The following is a 25,332-nucleotide window of genomic DNA, read 5'->3' as shown; positions in this document are numbered from 1 at the left end:
TTAGTAGTGTTATTGCACACAATTCTTTGTATATACTCTATGCTTTATTAAATAACACAACAGTAAGTATATAATAAACTTTTTAAATCTATATACGTTAACTACATCTTATATCTAACCTAACACAGCACTACAAAACTACAAGGATCTACTACCTACCTAATGATCCTATATACACGAAAAACCTCTAAAAAAGCCTAATTTTTTTCTCTCCTTCTCTTTATCTTCTTTATAGTAAGATGCTGGGTGTAAGTATAGGGGTAGGAATTAGTAGTGTTATTACACACAAATCTTTGTATATACTCTATACTTTAATAAATAATACAACAGTAGGTGTTTTATAAACTTTTTAGGTCTGTATGTACACTAACTATATCTTGTATCTAGCCTAACACAGCACTGCGAAACTATAAGGATCTGCTGGCTGCCTAATTGTCCTGTATGCGCCGAGAACCTCTAAAGAAGCCTACTTTTTTTTTTTTCCCCTTCTCTTTATCTTCTCTATGGTAAGATGCTGGGTGCGAGTGTAGGGCAGGAATCAGTGGTGTCTTTGCACACAATCCCACTCATACTATCGATTTATTAGCTGATGCACAGTGTCGGTCTATGCATCATGACTTACAACTCGGCCGTCTTCGTCGCCCGTGTACACGCTTCTCTCGAGCGGGAGTATGCACGTTATTGGCGCGGCGGTGCGCTCGATCATCGGATCGCCGTGGGCTAGCACGTTGACGAGGTCGATTGACCAGGTCGAGGCTGATCCGCTGGGGGTGGTGTGTGCGGCGGCGGAGGGAGAAGTGGTGAAGGGCGTGCTGGGTGTGGGTGTGAGGTGGAAGATCTGCTTGTTGTTAGTGGGTGTGCTTCAAGAAGTGGACGGAGATGGGGAGATCTGTGTTCCCAAGAGGGAAAGCGAAGGAGGGCAGGGGACTCACTTTGACAATACCGCGCCTGTGACCCGTGAAGATGAGTTCGCGCTCGCACCATTCATTGCCTGCACCTTCATAGACTGCGATAGAGGTGAGCCCTTCTGTGTCATCGTCACCATCACACACATCCTCGTCAAGCAATATCGCGCCATTCAGCGTCGTGACAATCAATCGCGGCCCGACCGCGAGCACGATATGTCCAGTGGCCGAGTTGATGCGCGCAGCCTGGACAGGGGTCCTCGCTCGCCTCTGTCGCGACCCGAGATCCAGTTCGCGGACAAATTCGTTGCGATTCAGATCCCAGAGAAACACCTTGCCCCCTTGATCCGCGCTGAGGAAGGCAGAGAAAGCGCGACTTGCCGCAAGGCAGACGACAGGAGATTTATGTCCAAACAGACTCGTCGCGTTCTGAAGCTCGATATGGCCCTTCTCTGCTCGGATGACGTTCCAGAGAGCAAGAGTACAATCAGTTCCCGCTGTGATGAGAGTACGACCGTCGACAAACAACGATGTGGTGAGCTGGCCGGAATGCAGGTGTTCGAAGAGTCCGAGGAGTCGCTTGGAGTGCGAGTCGTAGAAACGAACGGATCCGTCTGTAAAGCCCCATTCCATATGTACGTTGTAGTGGGGCGGAAGGTTGTGCCTGAATGGCGCGGAGCAGAGCAGCTTTTCGCTCTTGGGAATATAGTTCAACGAGGCGATGCGGTCGTGTGCTTCAAGCAGGGTACCAGGTACGCGATGCAGACTCTCGGCGGCGGTGTCGAGTTTTGTGACCTTTGCAACATTCTCTCTGGACGGGTGCGGGCGCTGAAAGACTTGCGTAGGCGTTTGGCCGAAATTGTTAATCACGCTGATCTTTTGGGCGCGTTCCTTCTCATCGACAATGGAGTCCAGATCGATGGCACCCTGATACGTCATCCAGTGGAAGACGTTGGCTGCTTCGACGGCTGCTTCACCGCGCTGCTGATGGCCGAAGATCAAGTCGATCCAGTGATGCAAGTTGGCGCTGACGTGGGGGCTCTCGAGGGCTTCACGCTGTTTGGCGATGAAGATGGCTGGGTCGCCTTTAGCCCATGGAGGTAGCTGTACATTGTCAATGCTTGATCCGTCAGAGCGCAGGCCAAAGTTGTATCCGTTGACGTTGGTGAGGAAGTCTGGCAGGAAAAAGAATTCTGGCGTGAGCTCGCGCACGTCCGCCATGTTCTTGTTCGACGCTGATTCCCATGCGTTCTGAATCGAGTAGAACATGCGATCTGCGTGGTCCCAGGTGCCGCCCTGGATGAGGAAAAAGGCAGCGCTATAAGGCTGCAGGCGCATGAGGTAAGACGCGACCGTCATAGCCGAAGAGTAATGCGTGCCAAAGTGAAAGGCATGGTCCGGATCGCCCATTTCAGCGAACGAGCTAAATCGCTCACGTATCGACTGCTCCTGTCTTGGATGCTGGATACCGATTGGCTTGCTCAGGTCGCGGAAGTTGCGCGGATCGGTCAAGTCTAGTTCTTCGCTCTCGTAATTTGAGATCACCCAAGGGAAGACGGGGTACTGCGTGAGGTCGTTGAAAGTTCGCCCTGCCAACGTATTGACAAACATCAGGTAGTGGAAGTTGGAGACTTCACCCTTCAGCCACTTCTTGGTTGCTGGATGCGACGACGCAGAGCCAAAAGCGGAGGCAAAGCGAGAACCGAACGTCTGTGGTGCTTCCTCGATGTTACGCAACGAGTCGAGACGCCACGCAATCTCCGAGTTCACCAGCTTCTCTGGATTGATAACGTGTGAGGCGCGCTGCAGCACTCTACCATGAATATCGTTTCGCGCCTGGGCAGAGATTGCAGTAAGTAGGTAGCTACGCCCGTCGTCAAAGAAGATCTCGATCGCGACATCGCGGTGCAGGAAGCGGCGCTTGGAGATGCTGATGACCTCACTCCATTTCCAATGCCTCGCAGATTCTTCCTGAGTTCTGGGTGGTGGGCGTCGATTTGTGATCGCTTCTTTGCCAGCAATCACTTGCACATAAGGGTCACGCTCGTCAGGAGGCGCCTGCCAGACTCGCACAATCTCGCCGTCTGACCTTTGGAAGAAGTCGTCGAGGAGATAGAGGCAATCCTTGCCCACAATGAGCAAGCCTTCGATAGCTTCCAGACCGACGACACGCGAGATGTTGCAAACATACTGCACCTGATCACCTCGGTTCAGACTGCGCATGACCTTCCGGTTCTTGTCTTCGAAGCCATCGTCATCCTCGTACAAAGCATCGACCATTTCAAAGTCTTCTTCGCTACCCGACGCGTCGTCATTCTGCGATTCTTCTTTGGGAAGAGTCGATGGCGTAGCAGACCGACGCCCGATCGGTGTGACATCTAATGCATCTTTTGCTGATACTGCAGTCACGATAGTATCGAGTTTCAGCCTGCCCATTGGATCTGTGTCTTTGCGCTTGGGCTGGTAATGCTGGTCACGATTTGTGTTGTCAAGGATGATACGCATGCGTCTGCGATCGCGGCCTTCGGTTTCGTCGAGGCGCCACTTAGCTGGCGGGCTGTTGTCAAAGAGAGCGCACGGACCCTTGAGCTGGTGGTCGAGCTTAGTGAGAACCGTCTGTAGATAAGTCGCGTTGTCTTGTTGGTCCTGAAGCACTCGTTGGTGCTTGATGCGCTCAGAAGCGTGGATGTTTGACCTCCAGTGGCCGGTCGAATTTTCATGATGATTCCAGACATTCTCGGATGTGAGTTCCTCGGCTTGCCACTGCTTCAGCTTCTCCTTTCTCTTGCCAATGCGTCTTGCCGACGTCTCTTCCGTTCGCTTGTTCTGTTCGTGCGCAAACTCCTCCCATGTCCTTGTCAATGATCCATAGAAGAAGGTATCCAGGTCTACCCTATGCTCGCCGAACCATTTCAAAAAGGTCTCATTATCAAGCTCTACGAGCTTCTGAAAGCCTTCGTAGAGGTTTCTTTTGTCGGAGTGTATGGCATTCTCAAGCATGGATGATGTCTCCTGGGGCTTTTGCATGAGCAGCAACCGCCAGAAATTTGCTGCGGCCAAGCGCACCGGTTCGTGTTCCGATGACAGCTTGGTATAGAAGAGGTAGCATATCATCTTCAGCGAGAAGGTCTCGGTATTCGCCGACGAGAGGATGATTGGCTGCCAATACACCATCTTTTCGATGATCGAGGTAGTGTTGGATCCGTCTTCAGAATCGTCTGGATCAGCGAGCTGTAGCAACGCGACCTTGAGGAACGTGGCCCTCATGGTTTGGATCGCTTGTGTACACAATCTGACGGACTTGATCGCGGCAATATCGGGTCTCTCGAGGTACTCCAGTAGGAAGCCCGTAAAGTCCAGCAACGGCTCGGCTCCATGAAGGAACCAACCCTCGAATACAGCCTCCGAGATGTGGCTGACGAAGCGCGATAGATTGATAAGAACGCGAGGCTCGTGAAGAAGATTCTGGTCGAGCTGGAGAGCGTTCTTGACGGATGAGAGGATCTGGCGTAGTATGTATGATTCAAAGTATGCTTGGTGCTCCTGGAAACCTGGTGGTGTCTTCATGAACAGACCAAGCCCTGGGAAGTCTTTCCGGGTGAACAGCTGCTCTTTGAAGACGTCCAGAACGACCTCAAGCATGGCTTCGACCACGGAGCTGCCTACTTTCATCGCGACAGGTGCGGTGTTTCTCGGGGAGAGAATGGGGTTCAGAGGCGGTTGCTTAGCAGCCTTCCTCGCTTTGTCGGCTGAGACGAGAACAAACGATGATGCCCTCCGGAAAGGTAGTACTCTTTGCGCTCCGGGAGATGCTGTTGTGGGAGCATTGTTAGTGCGTATGATTGGAGTTTGCTGGCTGTTGGCACCGGATACTGGCTGTATGACCACATCCTGGCCTTCGAAGGTCAAGGCTGAGCCTCTCGACAGTAGCTCGGTCTCCGCACTGACACTGTCGGAGGTGACAATCACGGGATACAGAACGAAGAGCAACTCTTGAACGTAATTTGACGTGTTTGCGTGATCACGAAAGACCTCGGATCTTGCGTGCAGCTCAGACAGGAACTGAATAGCAGAATTAAGCACAACGGCGTAGTTGTTGAGACGCTCTGATTGCGGTGCTCTTGTGTCTATTCCTGTTAGCGAGGCCACGTACGATAGAATGAGTGTACCTACCCACGGTAGGCTGCTTCGCATTGAGAGACATTGTCCTACGCCGCCCTCTTGTTGGGGCGCCATCGCCGTTTTCTTCTCTTGCTCGGTCCACGTTGGCTGTCTCGCGGTCTCGCACAATGGTGCGCAGTCCGGTATCCAGCATTGCAGTGATGACCGAAAAGATCTCAGGATATGCTATGCTTAACTTTGACTGTGGTGAGTGTGTCATAAAGATGTCAACCAGGTTGAAGACATCAAAGTCTCGCTCAAAGTCAATGGTAGCCACATCGCGGCCGAAAAGTACGGCGAAGCAGATGGTCCAGACGCCAGGTGTGTTCCACCAGTGTCGGAGTCTGTTCTTCATCACAATGAAGCCGCCGGTCTTGTCGCCAAACTTCTTGACGTAAGGCGGGCCATTGGTAACAAGTAGGCGCGCTAGAATCTTTGCACCAAGCACGACCACGCGCTGATCAGTCTCAGCGAGCAGGTACAAAAGCCACTTCCCAGTTACGTTCTTGGCAAACCGGACGATCTCATGGGGGTTGTGTGGGTTGCACAAGAACTCCGATAACAGGTTCAGTATCGATATGCCCAGGTCTGGTAGGGAGACTGGTGCTGCTTCCGGTCCACTCGAAGGACTAGAGGACGGCGGCGTGGGCGTGGGCGTTAGATTGGGTGGTGTCCCTCTTCGTAGGCGAAGAGTGCTTGCCTTGGGTCGCAGTGCTCGTTTGGCGTAAGATGCACGACTATCGTGCAGAGCGTATGTGACGAACAGGGACAGCGATCGAGCGTTCTCGCCATTTAAATTGATATGCAAGAGGGCTTTGAAGGCATCAAGGAACAGTGGGAATGTTTGTAGGGTAAATGTCTCTCCTTTTAGCGCATCTGTCAAGCGCTTGACCACTCCTACCATCGCTGTCAGTCGAGTTCAAAGGGCACTGAGGCACACATACTGATTCTGTGAAATCGTTTGGCATTGTAATGATGGTGCTTGCTGCCCTTTGCAAACTGTACAAACTGTGTGTAATACTTTCTTTGCGTGTTCAGCGAGGTTGTTCTACGCCAGATCTCAAGGTCCACAAGAAGAACCCGGTAAGCAAGGGGGTTGATGATGAGCGATTCCTCCGGATGTTGCTCGTCATAGCCAACAAATCGAAGTATGACAGACAGCAACTGCGACACGAACACCTCACACTGTTCTGGGGTAACATCGAGCGACGAAGCGTTTCGCATGACAAGGCCGCCCATTGCGAATCCAATCTTTTGACGCAGAACCTCGGCAAGGATCGCGAATCCGTTGCTTTGCTCCATGGCTTCGCAATTTCGCCAATTGCCCTCGACTGCCTCGAGGAGGATCTTGACAGCCCGCAGGACACTCTTCAGGGATTGCGCGGCTTGCACCAGCTTCAGTCCAACAGCCGCGCAGCCACCGATGCGCCAGATTGCATCGTCGAGTGATTGGGGAACTACGACGACCGGATTACCTGATAATCTACCAAATCCACGTGCTTGTGACAAGGCATCGTTGACAGAAGGAACAGCAGCGTTGATGACGATGGGCGTGCTGTAAGCCCTTGTATACCTGTGGAGGGACCTTGCTGAATCTCTCGACAGCGACTTGATCAGCTGAGATTCGTCAACGGCGTTTCTGTCATCATCATCCATTACCGAGCTGGGCGAGAAGCTTAGCAGTATTTTCGACTCTGGCATGAGATAGCTTGCGTTGGAGCGAATCGCCGTTACGATGTCCGAGCGCTCCTCCCTGCCAGGATGTAGTATCTCGTTGTGGACATGCAGCTCTGCTGATGTGCGATAGGTCTGGAATGAGCCGAGCCTGTCCTGAAAGTTACCGCAATACCTTGGGCCTAGCTTGTGGTAAACAGCGATTAGTTCGTCGGACAAGGGCTCTGAGAAGAGGTGAAAAGACGCTACGGAAAGCTTGGAAGTGAGCACGTCCCTGCCCAATCGAGGAGCCAGATTGCGTGGGGTACCCAAGAAGGCCAGTATGTGGTGCTTCGGGGTGCTTGAGGACGTGGAGGCAAAGCTCTCCTGGCTGCTGTCTAGAACGGGGGGGTGTGATGGATAGTGGGCCTTCATGGTCTCTGTGAACTCGCCATCGACAAAGATGGAAGCTTTGTGGCTGCCCATGCCCAAAGCCTTTGCGCGGCGATGCACGATGGCAATGTGGTACCACCTGCCCTCTTCGAAACGAGGCGCTTTCTTGAAGCGGACGCTTGGGACGACGCCAGATGCGTGGCCCATGTATGTCTGCAAGATGAAGCAGCGGGTATCTTTCTCCAGATATGCCATCAAGAAACAGGTCTGCGTATCATCGTATGCACCGAATAGGGTCGTGTGACAGTTGAGGTCGTACTTGTCCACTCGAAGCCAAGTCGCGAATGTGTAGCCACCTCCCTGAGACACGGGTGGGAAGGGACGGCCGATGTCCGGGAGCTCGATAGCGCTGAAGCCGTGGAGGGACAGATCGAACTGTATGAAGTGAGGGGCTCTTGAAGTTTGCATACCTCGGTGGAGGAACTCGGCAGCCTGCTCGGACGAGGCTGCTTTGCGGAAGAGGTAGTAGGCGTCGTCGAGCTTGCTGATGCCATACTCGATCAGCGTGTCTGCGAGCTCCTGCAGTAGAGCAGCCTCGGTGGCGGCGCACTTGTTCTCGAACAACAGCGGCAGGATGAAGCTGAGTATGCCAGTGATGTGCAGCCCGGCTTTGTTGTAGGAGGAGAGCTTGGTGATGTCGAGTACGGCAAGCAAGACGGCGACGGAGAGCGGCTTCGACTTTGTGCCAGGAGCGTCGTCGCCAGAGAGGCCGCGCCAGAAGTGGAAGATGGTGGGCATGATGTCTGGGTTCTGCAGGACCTCATTGCCGCTGAAGAGCTTCCTCAGATGGCTGCGCAGGGGGTCGAGGTTGATGCCGGCGTCGTCGTACGCAGAGCGTGGACTGGAGACGGGGACATGTGCGGGCAGTGTATCTCCTGCTTCTCCTTTTACTTTTACTTTTTCTTGTTCTTCGTCTTCGTCTCTGTCTTTGTCTTTGTCTTTGTCTTTGTCTTTGTCTTTGTCTTTGTCTTTGTCTTTGTCTTTGTCTTTGTCTTTGTCTTTGTCTTTGTCTTTGTCTTTGTCTTTGTCTTTGTCTTTGTCTTTGTCTTTGTCTTTGTCTTCGTCTTCGTCCTGTCCTCCTTCTCCTTCATCTCCTCCTCGTGTAGAGGCTCGGTGGTGCTGCGGCTGTGCTTGGTTGAGGTTGGTGTCGACATTACTATCAACATGACTGTCGACGTGTCTGAAGATGCGTGTCATGGCCTCGTCGCCCAGGGCAAAGGCGAAGAGGTTGCCGAACAGCTGCTCCTGGCCTGCATCGTCGCGGGTGCTCTCGGCGTGTGCGCCCAGGATGCCGGTGCTGGCCAAAGCCTGCTCGAGAGCACTCCAGCCGCCGTCGTCGACGCGGCGAGCGAAGAAGCGGCGGTTGCCGGCGTGCTCGTTCAGGGCGTCCGACAGCACGTCCAGCGTGGCCTTGATGACGTCGAAGAAGTCGCCGCGGTCGGGCGGGGCGAGGGCGGCGGGGGTGTAGAAGCCGGAGAGGGAGCGCAGGGTGGTGAGCAGCACGTCGAAGCCGCGCACATGGCGGAAGGCGTCTTTGGTGTGCGTCTGGTCGCTCGCGTCTATGAGCAGCTGGCGCATGCGGCGCAGCGCGTGGCCCTGGCTGTGCAGCGTGGCAGACGTCGGCGGGCACGACTCGGCGGCACGGAGCAGGTCGTCGGCCAGCCCACGCAGCTCTGCAATCTGGTCGTTGGTGGGCGGGACCCGCGAGGCCGCCGTCGAGGACCGGTGCGGGCGTGTCGTCGCCATGGCTGCCTTCAGTCGCGGCCGCCGCTGCACGAGCTTGTGAGGGACCAAGGGCGCAGCGAGAGGCAGGCAATCATCTCTCGGCAGGGACGTGCGGCATGGACAGACAGACCAGAGCGGAGGAGTTCAAGAGGTAAGACTTGAAGATGTAGGAGTTCAAGAGGTAAGAGTTCAAGAGGTAAGAGTTCAAGAGGTAGGAGTTCAAGAGGTAAGAGTTCAAGAGGTAAGAGTTCAAGAGGTAAGAGTTCAAGAGGTAAGAGTTCAAGAGGTAAGAGTTCAAGAGGTAAGAGTTCAAGAGGTAGGAGTTCAAGAGGTAAGAGTTCAAGACCTCAAGACCTCAAGACCTCAAGACCTCAAGAGCTCAAGACCGCAACTTCAAGACCTCGAGACGCGAACACGGCAACGTGTCGTGCGTGTGGGCTGCTGTCATCCACCGTCGTCTTGGCCCTGGCCGGTTACGTCGATACACCACCACCGCTACCAACACCAAACACCACCACCACACGCGCATGGAAAGAAAGGTGAGGCTAGCGAAGGCGCCCGAGCTTGGGCCGGCGCCTCAAGGCTCAAACACACCCAAGCTCCAGGCATCCACTTTACAGCGCGGAAGAATGCAGGCAGTGCACGCAATGCACCCAAGAATGAGCGTGTACGCCCGAGTGCTGCGACTTCTGCGACTTCTTCGACTTCTGCGTAGGTAGCCAGCATGCAGTGCGCACCACCCAGGTCACGGGCGGTCACGGGCGGTCACGGGCGGTCTCACGCGGGCCGCTGCTGTGCTGCTGACTGCTGATGTCGAGCCGGCCTTCACAAGGTGGTGGTGCAACGCCACTACGCCGGCTACGGCCGCGGCGGGGCGTGGGCACACTCGAGACGCCAGCAGCCAGCCGCCAGCAGCCTCCAGCCTCCAGCCTCCAGCCTCGACGGCCCCGACGACCTCGACACAGCACACGGCGGTCGTCACAGCGAGAACATGGCCGGATCATACGATGCCTAGCAGCTCGAGCTCTTGGAGGCCACCAGCGCTGACCGTCTACCGTCGCCGTCGCTGTCGCTGTCGCTGTCCCTGCCGCAATGGCGAGCGCGTGCGGCGTCCGCGATAGGCCTAGCGCGCAGGGAGACTGGGGTAGCTCTAGCTTGGCAATGATGCATCATGTGCGGCCTTGAGATAAGAGCTCCAGCTCCCCCAAGCTCTCCAGTCATCTGCTCCTCTACACCTCTCCACCTCTCCATCACTCCATCACTCCGTCTCTCCATCTCTCCATCTCTCCATCCTTTGCTCCTCCACGCATCCCACACTTGTCATCGCACTTGCCCAGCTTCTCCCGTACTCCCTCTTCCACTCTTTATCTAGCCTCGCAGCGCGAGACACCACCACCACCACCACCACCATGAAGTACGCCTACGCTATGCTGCCGGCTCTGGCCGCGGCCTCGCCCATGATCCAGGTCGGCACCATCCACAACGATGCAGCTCCCATTCTGTCGTCGACTCACAGCAAGGAAATTGCCGACAGCTACATGGTTGTCTTCAAGAAGCACGTCAAGCACGAGCACACAAAGGCCCACCACGACTGGGTCCAGAGCATCCACACAAAGGCCCAGAGCGACCGCATGGAGCTGCGAAAGCGCTCCCAGTTCCCCATCACCTCGGACGTCTTTGAGGGTCTCAAGCACACATACAACATCGCCGGCGGCATCCTCGGTTACTCGGGTCACTTCGACGAGGAGACCATCGAGGCCATCCGCAGGCATCCTGACGTAAGTTCCCAGCCACTTTCTTAGCCCCCATGGCCATGTTCGTTGCACCCCGGGTTTCAGCCGGCTCCAGCCGGCTCCAGCCAGCTCCAGCCAGCTCCAGCCAGCTCCAGCCAGCTCCACCGCAAGATTACGTCCGTTGGCAGCCACAGTCGAAAGACAGCAGCTCCACGCCACGTTTCTGCGAGTGAAGAGCAGTGCTGTACTCCACGCGCCAGCGCGAGACGGTGCTTCCGATCTCCAGGTCAGCCGCGCGTTCGCGTGGCGATGGCTGGGGCTGGGGCCTGGAGATAGGCAGCTAAACCGAAACACGCAATCCCACGCAATCAGCACGTGACGCGCCATCCAGGTACCTGTACCTGCCTTAGTGGCTCGGGCTAACGCCTTCCGATAGGTCGACTACATCGAGCGTGACTCCGAGGTCCACACCCTTGGTGGTGACGACTACGAGACGGAGAAGAACGCCCCGTGGGGTCTCGCTCGTATCTCGCACCGCGACTCGCTGAGCTTTGGTACCTGGAACAAGTACCTCTACTCGGCCGATGGCGGTGAGGGTGTCGACGTCTACGTCATCGACACTGGCACCAACGTCAAGCACGTCGACTTCGACGGCCGCGCCCACTGGGGCAAGACCGTCCCCAACGGCGATGCCGACGAGGATGGCAACGGTCACGGCACTCACTGCTCTGGCACAGTCGCCGGAAAGAAGTACGGTGTCGCCAAGAAGGCCAACGTCTACGCCGTCAAGGTCCTCCGCTCCAACGGCTCTGGCACCATGTCCGACGTCGTCAAGGGTGTCGAGTGGGCTGCCCAGGCTCACACCGACACCGTAAAGGCCGCTAAGAACGGCAAGAAGAAGGGCTTCAAGGGCTCTGCTGCCAACATGTCTCTCGGTGGTGGCAAGTCTACCACGCTTGACCTCGCTGTCAACGCCGCCGTCGATGCCGGCATCCACTTTGCCGTTGCTGCCGGTAACGACAACGCAGACTCGTGCAACTACTCGCCCGCTGCTGCTGCCAACGCTGTTACTGTCGGTGCCTCCACTCTCCTTGATGAGCGTGCTTACTTCTCCAACTACGGAAAGTGCAACGACATCTTCGCCCCTGGCCTCAACATCCTTTCCACATGGATCGGCTCTGAGCACGCCACCAACACCATCTCTGGTACCTCGATGGCCTCGCCCCACATTGCTGGTCTCCTCGCCTACTACCTGTCCCTCCAGCCCGCCAAGGACTCGTCCTTTGCGGTTGCCGACATCACGCCCAAGAAGCTCAAGGCTAACCTTATTGCCGTCGGTACCACCGGTGCCCTCAAGGACGTGCCCTCCAACACCGCCAACATCCTCGCCTGGAACGGTGGAGGCTCTTCCAACTACACCGAGATCGTTGAGAAGGGTGGCTACAAGTCCACAAAGGCTGCTGAGAAGGAGCCTTCCGAGTACACCATCACCATCCCCTCGGTCTCTGAGATTGAGAAGGAGGTCGCTGATGAGTTCGAGAAGGCCAAGGGCGCCGCCGGCCGTGCCACCCACCGCGTCGGCGGCAAGCTCTCCAAGCTCGAGTCCGAGATTGAGGACTTTGTTGCTGAGGAGATGGAGGTCATGTTCAAGGAGTTCAAGGAGCGTGTCGCTCGCGAGTAAGATGCTCGTCTCTGTTTGACATCATCGATGCGCTGCATAGCGAGCGGACGTAGGCATCCTTTCCCGCTCCGTAATAGTATGATACACGATCTAGTCTGGCGTTTGGTTTTCAGCAAGGTGCATATCTCATTGGGCTAGTCTGATCTCTCGTATCTGTTTTCAACGTCGACAAGCATTACAAAGAATCTGGATAGATGAATACATCCGTACTTTCTACATTGATACCACTTACTTTGCTTGATCTGACGTCCCTTCCTTCCCTGAATCTCATCGCCCATCCTCGTGCCCCCGATCTACTCGTCCGGAGGGAGTATGAGCATCCCCACTCCATACACACCTCGTCGCTCACACTTCTACAAGTCCGATCCTCGTAAGCAGGGCGAAACAGCGTAGCGGCTAAGATGGCGGCCGGGCTGAGCTGTTTGCGAAGCACTGTTCCCAGCGAACTTGGAGCGGTTGGGCTACCTACCTACTTCACAGCTATGATGGACGAGGCTTCGAGGTTGCACTGTGCTTGCGCTATGCTTGCGCTATGCTCTGTGCTGTGCTCTGTGCTGTGCTGTGCTGTGCTTGCGCAAGTCAGACCACCGATTGATTCATCGCTAGCCAGAGAGACTTTTGTCTCTCTCGTTAGGGTGGAGTGCGCAGATGGTGGGGCAGAGTGACAGGTACGGGCGAGTCTGTTGCGGGGTCCAGCGAGAACGGGGGGTTTGTAAAGGTTGGGCGTTGTGTGTGTTTGGCTTTTGGAAGTCTGGTGTGCTGGTGTGCTGGGGGTGCAAGGGGGTGGCTGGAGATTGTTGGGCTTTGACTTGGTGAGAGGTGGGTCGAGAGGGGCGGGTTTCGAGGACTGCATGTCAGAGGCGAGGGTGTCACGACTGAACGACTATTAGCAGATTGGTCGAATTCGTACATGGAACCACGTTGGTCGTCTTTGACGGAACGTGGTTTCCAGACCAGCCTAGTTTCACGCTTACTCACGTCGATCCTGTGGGCTATCTTCCCGCCCCCCCAAGAGACATGTTCCGGCTGTCCGGACAAACAGCGCTGCGACTCATCATCCTCAGATACGACCGGCGCTATGCTCGTCGAGGAACGAGCTATGCAATGCGATGAATACACGACGGCGTATCGAGTAAACGTCACTTACGAAAGAGGAGTACAACGCATCAAGTACACTATAGCTCTCGAAGAAAGGTTGCAGCATGAGATATAAGTATATTTATTTGGGGTAATACTGCAACAATTAAGACATCGAACGTTGCACAAAAGTACAATGACGGGACGTTCAATTTATATACGTAAAACCTCACCAAGGTCATGGAAACACTGAATGGCACACTGGTATCGACGTACCGGAGAGATACTCTACCCGAGCAGATCTCCCAAGCTCAAAGTCGCGCCACTCTCGGGTCCGTTGGCCAGCATCTTGACCACCAATGGAGTTTGTCTGTGAGTCGGGTAAAGAAAAACTCGACGGAAATGGCTTACCAGATGCCCAACGGCACTGTGCTTCAGCGCGTGGCTTTGAACAAATGAGTGAACAGTCCGGGAAAAAGTAAGATCATCACGCAATCTACAAGGTTCATGCTCATGACTGGAGTATACAGACTGTACAACGCTCCAAGACGGCGTTTTCAACATGTACCGCTTTGGACAGAACGAAACTGTGTTTTTCAATCCACAGAGGTCGCTTCGTATCGCCGAAGCATCTATCGTTGCCCTTGTCATCAACTTCGCTATCTCTGCACTTTCGCTAAATACCTGGTGCGGCAACGTCAGCGCCAGTGATACCCAGTCAAGGAACGTGTACCGCTTCTCGCACCCCTTCGACATGCTCTTGCTATACGGACTATGCCTGGACTGCCTCTGGTTTTCATTGTTCTTGGTTTGGGTTCGCTGAAACGGAACGGTACGCCCGCCACGGATGGCGGCTTCTTGCAGGTCATGATGACTACGACGGGTGACACGGAAATGAGCCGGGAAGCGAAGGCGGGATCTTTGAAGGGCGAACAAAATGCTCTAAAGACGTTGTTGGATTTGAACGTAAGATCTGGAGAGCTTGTAGGTGATGGAGAGACGACTTCTTCGAGGAGATTTGGGTTCGGTACTAGAGGTGCGATTGAGAAGGGCGAGATAAAGATCGAGAGGTGCAGTTACTGCTCGAAATGGGTTTGATGTAGATGGGAATAGCTGCAGTAGGCTTGAACTACTGGTACCATCGCAGTATTCCGGCTTTCTGTGAATCATGGTAGCTGTCCTCGACCGATACTCCAGCCTACAGAGACCCTACCTTATTGGACTCGGTCGCCCGCCGTTTTGATCGAGTTTCACGCTCGTCACCAGCTGCAACCGTGCTGTCCTCAGGTTTGCGTTTTTTTGTCTCCTCCGACTCAAAGTGACGCGCTATGGCATGCAGAAGATCAATCCACTCGCGCACATCAGGGAAGTCGTACGAATCGCCCGCACCAGGCGTCGTCTGCACAGCGCCGTGCTGCAGCCAAGAGAGCTGGCTCTCAAGCCAAGCGGGCTTCGCCGTGATTTTCATCGATCGAAGTATACGCTGCAGCTCTCTACGAGCAGGAGCACTCCGGCCCTGATCGACGTCTGGCCAGAACCAGGGCCACGGGCGCACGCACAGCAGCGCCGTGGCCACTGGAAACCAGAGCTCGCCAAACAAATCAGAGATGACGCGTGTCTTGTGCAGAATCTCCGCAGCGGGCCGGCCATACTTCTGCTCGAACATGTGCTGCCGCAACTCCATGCCAAAGGAAAAGGCAGGTGGCGGCGCCTCAATGTACAGCTTCCGCCGCGCCAACTCGGTGAATACATTCAACAACCCCGTCTGTGCCATCGCCTGCAACGGCACAGCTACATACCCACTCCCCTTGATCACACCGTGCGCAAGATACTCATGTTTCGCCCCAGACATGAGATGTGGCACATGCCACACCAGCACCTCACCGTCCAGCATCTGCGTATCCATAACCGCCACATACGCCACATCGTCGAGCGACGACGCGTAGCACAGCACGAGATGCAGCGACGCTGCCCACGAGCTGAAGGGGGACAGCGGGACGTGCCTCCCAACGTAGTGCGCGTTGGCCATGCGACCGAGGTCGCGCTCTGGGGTCTTGTAGAACCCGGGCACGGGCGCAGACGCCGTGTAGGCGTGTGGCACGGTTATGTTGGGGTTGCTGAGTGCCTTTGGTCGGCCGCCGCTGCTTTCGAGGTGGAAGGCGCGGAAGAGGAAGCGTGGGATGGTGGTTTGGCGGAGGTCTGGGGTGGGTTCATCAACGAGTGCGTGGGCCTTGAAGGAAAAAGGGGATGCTTACGCTCGAAGTGCTTTTTTCGCTTGCTGGGTATCGGAGATGGGTTCGTTGCATCTAACATTCTTAGTAGGTAGTGCTTCTTCTCTTTGCTCTTGTTTTACCGCTATTGGTGGAGTAGGTAACGGACTATAAAGGTGTTCTTCGTTGAATCGACTGAGTCCTTGTCTTACAACACTGCTTTGTATGTTACAGAGGTTAGAGTATGATTCGAGGGTTGGTGTTGTTTTCTTGCGACTTGCTTCAAGACGAGCCCTTGTGCCGTCGTAGCATGTCTTGCTCGGTTGAAACACATCGTCCTCGCGACGAGCGGGACATGTAGGTTCTTACGCGACTCTGGCGTTTGGAGTCCAAGTCCACCCTTTGATGGAACGCCCAGAATAAGCATCATGATGAACGTCTTCGGTATCCATCTTCACTTTCATCGCACTTGGGGAAAATATTGACTAGTATCGCGCCAGTTGAGCTGCGCGCTGTGACTGACGATGTGCAGGGTCACCCGCTCACCGTGAAGTTAAATTCACATGCCGACTTCCACTTTTCCGATATCGTGCGGCTTGAGCTGTTCGGGGAAGAGTGTGGGTGGAGCGGTCAACGAGCGATGTCAGCTGCACGGTCGCCGCTGCAGTCGGAGAACAAACCTTTGGCTGGCGACTGGATGCTTTACTTCGAGGAAAGAGCGAAAATGCACCGCATTTCTGCATGCTGATACAGGTCTTTGCAAAATTTTGATGTTGCTGATGTTAAATGCCCAACGGTACAAGTGTTGCTATTTGGCGAAATTCCTCTTTTCGCGTCCACTACACGGGCAAGCACGGAGGGGTGTCTGGTTTCAGCTCTTGGGCAGCCTCATTCCATCTTGTTCTATGTTACGCCAGCTCAATGCCTGCAGATGAGAATTCTCAGATTGTTGCTACAGATTCCAAAACCTTGAGGGGGATGCTCCTGTTTGGAATTGTATGGATCTGTTCGGAAACTCCTTTCCGCCGATACTTGTAGCATTGCTTTGTCTCGAGCTCGATCTCGGTTCGCCGAAGATACTGAGGTTCGTTTCAATGAAGATCTGGTCAAGCGCATCCACCGGATCATCGAGTGAGCCGCGCCTTCAGGTTGCCTAGCAGACGTGCAGAAGTGGCCTCTATTGTTCCTCGAGGGTGTGGTAGATACAACCGACTGCCCTGGCTTGCCTTGTTTCGGACTCTCGTTCGTCGTCGCAGTTCCAAGTAAGCAGGTCGAAAGACACGTCATGTTTTCAGTCGGTCGGCTGACATCTCAGAAAGATCAAATCTGGAGAGACACTAGACACGCATGTAGAGGATCACATCTCTTTAGAGGACTGCATATCATTGCAGCTAAAGGTGTCTTCTAACAAGCACTGGGTGCTGACAGCAACCGACCTGATACCTTTGGTTCAAAAGAATGCTTCCCAAAGACATACATGACACAGCCACAACATATTCACCGCCCAGGACTGTGGAATTCGAGACGCGAGAACCGATAACAGGTGTATACGGGAACGTGTCCTGGTTTTTGTCTTAACGTGGAGGTTGGGTCGATGAAGGATTGTAGATGGATGAACAGACGATGCAGGCGTACTAAGTTGCAGGGAGGGTGAGGTGAATAAGAAATTGACGCGTTCGTGACGCATGACATGCGTCGATGAAAGTGGTCACACACTAGCTTATTTGGTCAACAATACCGCAGCTTCCGGAAGTCCTCTCATCTTCACGACGGCCACGCTTTACCTCGACCGATCATACCTCTTATTTTTAGAAGCTCTCTTTTGGAAGCGTGCCGTGAAGGAAGCTGACGGGACGGGCGTCTCATAGGCCACAATAGTGTCCATCGCGAAAACACTCCCGACCCACACCACCAAGAATAACACTTTGCCGCCCTCTACCAGGCTCATGGATGCCATCATGACTAGCGTTTGTCCCACTAACCGAAAAACGAGCATGTCGGGCCCGTCGCAATAAATCCAATCGACCTCCATCAGCCAGGAAGCGTTGCCTTGTCACACTTGTTCATCTGAACACCTTCCCGTCCCTGAAAAGAAACAGTCGCCTCAACGGCACGCTACCAAATGCCAATGCTCCGATTGCAGGAACAATGTTCGCATGGGTAAATGCGTCCGGGATTAACCCCATACCCCGCGACCCACGATTCATATGCTCGGGGTATCCGCGACCGAAACCCTGCACGCGATGGTGGACTTGTCAAAGCTTCTGCGAGAGGATAAATATTCTGCTGCTCGCCATTGAGTGCCAAGCACGTCGCTTTCTTCTGTTTCATTCACAATGGGTGGATTCAAGCTTCTCAGCCTCGCTGCCTTCGCAGGCTCAACTCTAGGCGCACCACTCGAAGAACGTGCGAAGCAACCCAAGAGCTTCTTCAAGGAGGTCGGCAACTCGACCTGGGTAATCGGCAACGATGTCTGGAATGTCACACAAAACCTACAGTATGCCAACAAGCTCTGGTACAAGGGGAAAGACAGAGTTGGACAGGCCGTGGGTCATTATGTGAGCTACAGTAAGTCGAGTCCTCTATCGCCTTCCTTGGAAATTCAAGTATTAACACGCAAAACAGACGGCGCTGCTTCTGACCTCAAGTGGACATCTGCTTTAGTCGTCGACACAGGCAGCGACTGGATCAACATCAAGTTTACGGCCATCGAAGGGGACATGCATTGGGTAATCTACGACGGCCTTCACGGATCGTACCAATACTTCGTCAACCGCGCTCTCCCTACGCTGGGCGAGTTCAGAACCCTCTGGCGTCTCGACAACGTCTCCTTCCCTAATGCCCGAACAAACGTTAGGGACGGTCCCCTGCCAGCCCTTGCTGAGTACACCATCTCGACAAACGTACAAGACGAGACCTGGCAGAAGCCTGACGGTACCTTCTTGACAAAGTATGACTGGAGCAGTAACGTCCGAGACAACGATTTCCACGGTGTCTATGGCGATGAAGTAGGAAGCTGGTACCTGAACCCTGGCAAGGACTATTTCAATGGCGACCATCTGAAACAAGAACTCTTTGTATGTGCCTTTCTTCCTGGAAAATCTCTAGGCTAACATGCATAGGTCCATCGCGAATCTAAGACTGGCGATGCAGTCCAACTGAACATGATTCATGGTACACACTACCAGGCCGTTTCGCGCGATGTCTTCGTCGACGGCAAAGTCTGGGGCCCTTGGCTCTGGTACCTAAACGATGGCTCCAAAGACGACGCCGCGGCCCGCGCCGCTAAGGAGGAGTCAGCATGGCCCTACAAGTGGTACAACGACAAAGCCTACCAGTCACGTGGTAAGATACAAGGTCGCCTTCTTTTGAGCGACGGCCGCCCAGCCGCCGGCGCAGCCGTCTTCCTTGGCGACAACAACAATTCAACCATCTCCACGCTCGATCAGGGCAAGGACTTCTACTACACCTCCTACGCCGATGTGGACGGTAAATTCTCTTTCAAAGATGTCCGCACTGGTTCGTACGCGCTGCAAGCCTGGGGCAACGGTGGGGCGATCGGCGATGTGACCACCAACTTCACACAAAACGACGTAGTAATCCGCAAGGGCGATACCACAAATCTGAAGGACTTGAAGTGGAAAGTCACAGACAAGAGCAAGCGCATTTTCCAAATCGGCGATTTCGACCGCAAGTCCGACGGTTTCGCGCTCGCAGATGCCAACAAGCCATTCGAGCACGGCCGCATTTCAAAGGCACCTGGCAACCTCACCTACACCGTCGGCACCAGCACCGCAAAGGATTGGTACTTTGGGCAATCTGCGCTTGGCACATGGTCTGTGAACTTCCCCGTTAAGAGTGCCGCGGCATCCAAGTTGACCGTGTCTCTTGCCGGCTTCTCGCAAGGCTCAAGCTGTGACATTTTGCTCAACAATGTGAAGATTGGAAACATCACTAGCGCGAGTCTGCTCAACAGCCAGGACACATACCGCGGTGCAACGAGGAATGGAGAGTGGAGACTGTTGGAATTCCCGGTTAGCGCCGAGACGTTCAAGAACGGGACGAACAAGCTGGACATCAAGGTCACAAGGACCTCACAGTGGAGAGGCTGGCTGTGGGACAGCTTGGTGCTGGATCAGGTCTAAGCCGACTATCCAGGACGATGCAGGTTTTGCGGTTTAGTCGAACTGATGAAATGGCATATTTACTTCTGTGACTTGTAATCATTCAGAGTGCAAGTAACATTAAAGCAAAATTGATCAGAACTCATCTTCACACCAGGCTTCTCAAGCCAATTGTATGCTCAAGCGAACCATAGACAGGGGTATCAAATCACCAATTTCTCCCTCCTTCCCCCTCTCCCCTCCTCCTTCTTCGTTTTGATGGAAAACTAGAACTTACTTCACCTCCATAGCCTTCTCATCCGCCGCTGCCTCCTTCGGGGTATGCGCCCCGCTCTCTGCTGTGTTCTCACCATCAACAACCTCAATATGCTGACCGTGTCGCTTGGGACCTTTACCAGTGACATCGCGCCACATACCGCCAAAGTTCCTAGCGAGGCTCATCCTGCCCTCCCACAGCGGGTACACGCCAACGGCAAGCGTCGAGCACATGAGCCAGATGATACCGACAACGACCCAGCCGGCGAAGAAACCGGGGCTGAAGATGTAGCCGGTGCCGTAGAGTGGCATGGGCCAGAGGACGAGGAGGACAAGCGTCATGGTTGCGGTGGTGAATTTTGCAATCTTGGACGCGCGCAGGAGCTTCGCTTGCTCGGCTGCTTCGGCGTCTGGGCTCAGCGCTGTGTGACGGCCGACCAGGGCTTCGGGATCGACATGTGCGGCGGCCGCGACGTCGGAATCATCGATGAGACGGATGTTCTTCATGCTGACCCAGTCGTAGTCTGCGACGCCGAAGATCAGCGTGAGGACTGGGATGAAGATGGCTGGGCTCAGCAGCGCCACCACGTTTCCTGCCAACATGGGGTTGTTGGCGCCAGAGGTCTCGACGTTGACGACGCCGTCGTTGAGCTTGGCGGTTGTGACGAGCCAGGCGATGATGCTGCAGCAGAGTCCAAGGACAGGGCTGAGTGTGGCCGCCCAGAAGTTTTGGCCCTTCCACATCAGCGTCAGCGTTGCAGGAAGGACGGCAGACGAAATTATGACGCCCATCAGAAGATATAGGTATCCCATGCTAATGCCAGCGTAGTGCAGACCAGTGGAGAACGCGGCCATGAGGAGTCCAAAGCCTGCAACACATGTGTGAGATGTGTAAACGAGACGCTTGCCGCTGGCCTTGGGGTTGATGTAGGTGTTGTAGATGTCGTATGTCAAGATGGAAGATACCGCAATGAGCTGAGCGGAGAAGGCACTAGTGACGGCCATAAAGACGATCAAGAGCGTTGCTACGGCACCTCCAGATCCAAGGATGGCAGTGGCTGCGTAGGGCAAGACAAGACCGGCGCTGATATCCGCGTCGGCCATTGGATTTGGGTATGTTGGGAAGTACTCGCTTCCTTGTAGAGCTAGAGCGGCGAGACCCATTGTTGTTGCGCACAGCCAGGGAATGGCGAACCACGAGAGCCCTATATTGGATTAGCTGACCAATTCCTGGGAGAAGCTGAACTGGCTCTTACCTCCAATGATGTACCCGGGTAGTGCATGAACAGGACTAGCAGCGATGGCTTTGTTGTAGTAACCGTTGTCCATGAACACAGTGCCAAAGTTACCGATGATGTTGATGACGAAGAAGATGGCACCTTCTTTGCTTCTCATTGTCAAATAGCTTCCACCAGCATTGCCCGCCACCGGAGTGTGGGCTGAGAGATCTTGCAGTGCATCGTACACAGCTCGTGGAGAGCCTAGCCTGTTTCCGGTCGCATAGGTGGTGAATGCGAAGGTCAGGATGATGACGAGCAAGATAACAGTGTGGACATAGTCGGTAAGGAAAGTGGCCTTGATGCCACCAAACATGGTGTAAATAACAACGCCAACTGGGAGCAGGAAGCAAGCAGCTGCAGTAGGAACTCCGGTCAAAGACGTCACAACAGCGGAGCCACCAGTAAGCAGCATAGCTGTAACAAGGATGTTGGTGAACAAGCCGAAAGTGATGTACACGAAATGTGTGGCTGTTCCATAGCGGGCACGGACTGCCTCAAGGAAGGTCTGGTGGGTCGTCAGATCACGCCTTTCTCAGCAATATAACTGCCATGCTCACATGGGCGTTGGGTGCTCTTCTCTTCAGCTCGATAGCAACCGTCGCAAACAGCAAAATCTGCACGGTAGCACCAGCAGCATACCACAGGGGGCCAGAGACACCTTTGTAGCGTTAGTTCTGTGACCCACCTCAACTTTGTACGATGCAAACAACAGTACATACCGTATCGAAAAGCCACGCTGCTTGACTGCAACAGAGTCGCAGCCCAGGTCCACGAAGACACAACAGCACTGGCGACAAGACCAGACTTGACCGTACGACCGGCCGTCGAGAACATCTCAGAAGTCTGCAACTCATTGTTGTATCGTCTCAAGACCCATGTAGTGAAGACCTGCCCATATCATCAGATCAACGTCCCTAACGTTGCATTTCACGTTCCTCACCATGCCAAGTGCGAACAAGAATCCAAGACCAAGCACAATGCCATAACCCCAAGCCTGGCCCAAAGGCGAGGCCGAAGGACCTGTAGGTGCGGGACCGCCTGCCATTTTGCCGGAAGCTGATATGTGTCGCGTAGAGAGCCGTTGGTTACCAACGTGGCCCCAGATCGGCGGCGTTGGCAGTATCTATACATGTGGCGATCCACGCCATGTTCAGCCAACGATACCAACCACACAACTGCTATCGCGACGTTGTTCACCCGCATGGACAGCATGATGTACACGCTGCTGATTGGCTACAGATAGCCCAAGGTCAAACGCGAGATACTATGTATGCATGTCGATGAACCAGACCGGAAGCGAAGCGATGAACAGGACCCCGGAGGGTTTACACTCGCATTGAATGCTCGTGGTTGGCTTGCTTGCCGGTCACTTTGCGTGCGCTGATAAGCACGGACGGGGCCTGGTGGGCGGCGGCGGCAGGGTGGTCGGGGTTATAGCGGAGTACATCGAACCGTTTGCCCCACTTTGAAGGATCGATGATTTGCTCTCCATGGTTGAACGTATGCTCCAAGCTAGTCCAGCTCTGGGCATGGAGTTAACAAGCCGTTGTAAGGCTGATGGTTTTGGTGAGGTAAACAGCAGATAGCTGATAAGGAGACGTCGATCTAGGCGATAAGCGGTCAGCCGTAGACGATTCGAGGATACACTTGAGCTGACCAACGCTAAAGCTGACCTGACCACTGACTCACCTACTTAGTCCAAGCAACACGCAAGAACACCAAAATAAAAATCTTTGTAGCTGCTGCACTCTATAATAATAAAATATAATAGATTTAGATAACCCTAACCTAAAAATAACCCTAACCTTAAGCTAACCCTAACCTTAAACTAACTCCAACCCTAAGATTTAAGATCTAAGATTTTGTTATAAATATAATCCTAACATGCTAACATGTTTATATTTTCTTCTACGTTAAATAGGTTTAAAACTTTAAAAGATAATCCCTAGCGTTGGTTAGGTGGAGCTGCTAAGGCAAGGTTAAGCTCTTAGCGTTGGTCAGCTCAAGCGTGTCCTGAGACGATTCCGATATCGGCAGCACGGGTCGCAATCTTATGCAGAAGTGCTGCAGTGCATCTGCGAAGCATCTCCACGGTGCAGATGGTATGCCGTGTTTGCATCGAGTAAAGGGCAAAACGTCGGTCCGCTGGCATGTTGGCTGACTGTACTCCTCGATTTCACAGCTCACGTCTGATCCGTAGCACGTGGAGGGCCTAGATCAGCCCTGGGGATAAACAATATTATCATTGGATAGGCTACAACGACTACAGTAGTCCAAGGTCGATCAAGAGAAACTACAGCGGAGGTGATGCATCTATAGACACGTGACAGAGCGGATGTCTCTTCGTTGGGCTGCAATTGCTATTGCGCACAAACGGAGATGTGCGGATAGATGAAGGTTCAGCATCCTGGGATTACCTGATAGTTTCGAGCAATAATGCCGCAGGCGGCAAAGGAAAGCTGCTAAGATCTCTTGGAGCGATTGTGATATCTTGGGTAGGCTACTGATCTAGCCATATTTTAGTGTCTGAAGGTGGTGGCATGTCAATCGCCGCTTCAGCCGCAAGGTGCACTTTGTGTTGGATAGCGAATGGGGGCAAGATAGTGACAAAGTAGTCGAACACTTCCTTGGGAAATGCTTGTCGAAGATCGAGGTTAAAGCTGCCGCCTGGGTAAGCACACATGATGGGATCAATACATGACCGCACCAACTTCGCAGGGCCAAGATCATCGGCCCTACGTGCTTGAGCGATCGCACGAAAGTCGACTGTGGCGGCGTTCTGAGTTGTGGGATTCTCTGCGCAGGATCCAATTACCTGGAAAGAAAGGTGCACAAGCTCCTCAATATGAGAACCCACCTGCGCACGGATGAGCTGCTCCAACATGCGCGCTTTCGCAGGTATGTCCAATCCCGTCAGGAACCAGTGCATCTCGGCTTGGTGGATTGGCTTCACAGTAATCCCCACTTTTGTTGTCGGAGTGGAAGCGCACCTTTGACCCCTTTGAGAGCGACGCGGTGTTCCTGAGATGTGCTCAAATGAGATATGATCTAGCACGGCGGTCACGTCAGAGTTGAAGTACCGAGGACCCTGGATCTCGTAGAGGCACTGAGATGTGAGTGTATTGACTGAAACTTCGCCTCCCGAGCCCTTGTTTTTTGTGATGACAACGTCGCCAGGCCGTGAGATTTCGACGATGGGGTAGCCAATGTTGTCCCAGCCAAGGCACTCGAGGTCCTTGAACCCGGTGTAGTTGCCGCCCGTGCTGTACGACGAGCACTCCGATAAGTGGCCCGCAACGAAGGCATTCGCAAGCTTGTCAAGATCTGATCGCTGCCACTCGTGCCACCAATACGCAGCACCAATGACCGGACTTGCATCCGAGACTCGCCCGCAGATTACGATGTCTGCACATCAACGGATTTGTTCTCATAGTTCGAAGCCAGCAATGTCATGGCATTGCGGCGGTCGGTGGTCGAGCCGGAGCACCCTGTCACTACGTCAGTCTTCTCGACATTTGAACTGTTCATGTGACCTGTACCCGCAATGCGTATAGCGCATTTTGGTGTCGTGTTGCCTTTTAGGAAGGTTGAGCTGTTACAGTGAACGATGTCCACGCATCACTTGCATATGCATAGAGTGTAACAGCTTCAAACAAAGATTGAACGACATGGCGACGTTTGGAGGACACCACAACTTTGTTCATGCATGGTGCGGAGTCGTATTGGAGCTGTCAGCGTGCGAGACCGAGGCGCCTGAAAGCGTGGGGAAGAAGCTAAGCCGCTTTTCTCCTAGCGTGTTGGAAGAATAGGCACAGAGCTGCATTACAATTGAAACATGCCAAGGTTCGGCATCTGCTGACAGCTGCTAGGTACTCGCTGCCAAATCCATTAGTCTTTGAAGTTGTAGGGAGATTGTGAATCATGCTTCACGCTTACGGTAAGTTCAAAGATCAGGTCAATATTTGATGGCAATGCATGTTGTGGCAAAAAAGCGTTGATACAACCCTGAAGAAACTTTGTCTTCAGTCCATTAACATTACGATTATGGTAACATTCTAGCAATACACCCTTCTTC

At 53.9% G+C, this 25,332-nt stretch overlaps 6 protein-coding genes across 6 annotated transcripts, besides 12 other annotated features; 2 read left to right on the top strand and 4 right to left on the bottom strand.

The window, feature by feature from the left end:
- Positions 1–538: 538 nt before the first annotated feature.
- EKO05_0001086 (beige protein-like 1) lies at positions 539–8,918 on the bottom strand (the record flags this gene model as incomplete). The annotated part of the gene is made up of 5 exons (XM_038937455.1): positions 539–571; positions 623–838; positions 933–5,032; positions 5,079–5,963; positions 6,011–8,918. The coding sequence occupies 5 exons, from the start codon at positions 8,916–8,918 to the stop codon at positions 539–541; spliced, it is 8,142 nt and encodes a 2,713-aa protein (XP_038801848.1).
- Positions 810–860: a tandem repeat.
- Positions 8,080–8,239: a tandem repeat.
- Positions 8,919–9,381: 463 nt separating the features above from the next.
- Positions 9,382–9,418: a tandem repeat.
- A 264-nt stretch (positions 9,419–9,682) lies between these two features.
- Positions 9,683–9,710: a tandem repeat.
- Positions 9,711–9,782: 72 nt separating this feature from the next.
- Positions 9,783–9,837: a tandem repeat.
- A 116-nt stretch (positions 9,838–9,953) lies between these two features.
- Positions 9,954–9,988: a tandem repeat.
- Positions 9,989–10,132: 144 nt separating this feature from the next.
- Positions 10,133–10,189: a tandem repeat.
- A 95-nt stretch (positions 10,190–10,284) lies between these two features.
- Positions 10,285–10,307: a tandem repeat.
- EKO05_0001085 (Cerevisin) lies at positions 10,307–12,311 on the top strand (the record flags this gene model as incomplete). Its single annotated transcript, XM_059635576.1, has 2 exons — positions 10,307–10,675; positions 11,067–12,311. 2 exons carry the CDS (start codon positions 10,307–10,309, stop codon positions 12,309–12,311), a joined length of 1,614 nt encoding a protein of 537 aa, XP_059491559.1.
- Positions 10,733–10,794: a tandem repeat.
- A 537-nt stretch (positions 12,312–12,848) lies between the features above and the next one.
- Positions 12,849–12,882: a tandem repeat.
- Positions 12,883–14,586: 1,704 nt separating this feature from the next.
- Positions 14,587–15,701, bottom strand: EKO05_0001084 (uncharacterized protein; the record flags this gene model as incomplete). Its single annotated transcript, XM_038937244.1, has 2 exons — positions 14,587–15,587; positions 15,644–15,701. 2 exons carry the CDS (start codon positions 15,699–15,701, stop codon positions 14,587–14,589), a joined length of 1,059 nt encoding a protein of 352 aa, XP_038801845.1.
- A 2,233-nt stretch (positions 15,702–17,934) lies between these two features.
- EKO05_0001083 (Rhamnogalacturonan endolyase) lies at positions 17,935–19,743 on the top strand (the record flags this gene model as incomplete). The annotated part of the gene is made up of 3 exons (XM_038937549.1): positions 17,935–18,166; positions 18,224–18,675; positions 18,721–19,743. 3 exons carry the CDS (start codon positions 17,935–17,937, stop codon positions 19,741–19,743), a joined length of 1,707 nt encoding a protein of 568 aa, XP_038801844.1.
- A 252-nt stretch (positions 19,744–19,995) lies between these two features.
- On the bottom strand, positions 19,996–22,302 carry EKO05_0001082 (urea active transporter; the record flags this gene model as incomplete). Its single annotated transcript, XM_038937328.1, has 5 exons — positions 19,996–21,182; positions 21,234–21,762; positions 21,815–21,915; positions 21,977–22,145; positions 22,198–22,302. The coding sequence occupies 5 exons, from the start codon at positions 22,300–22,302 to the stop codon at positions 19,996–19,998; spliced, it is 2,091 nt and encodes a 696-aa protein (XP_038801843.1).
- Positions 22,303–22,896: 594 nt separating this feature from the next.
- Positions 22,897–23,269: a mobile genetic element.
- Positions 23,036–23,101: a tandem repeat.
- A 488-nt stretch (positions 23,270–23,757) lies between the features above and the next one.
- On the bottom strand, positions 23,758–24,785 carry EKO05_0001081 (uncharacterized protein; the record flags this gene model as incomplete). The annotated part of the gene is made up of 2 exons (XM_059635575.1): positions 23,758–24,628; positions 24,658–24,785. 2 exons carry the CDS (start codon positions 24,783–24,785, stop codon positions 23,758–23,760), a joined length of 999 nt encoding a protein of 332 aa, XP_059491558.1.
- Between the last annotated feature and the right edge of the window lie 547 nt (positions 24,786–25,332).

The sequence above is a fragment of the Ascochyta rabiei genome, chromosome 2 (assembly GCF_004011695.2).
Source record: "Ascochyta rabiei chromosome 2, complete sequence".
Taxonomy (NCBI): Eukaryota; Fungi; Ascomycota; class Dothideomycetes; order Pleosporales; family Didymellaceae; genus Ascochyta; species Ascochyta rabiei.
This window is presented reverse-complemented; position numbering and strand designations above follow the sequence as displayed.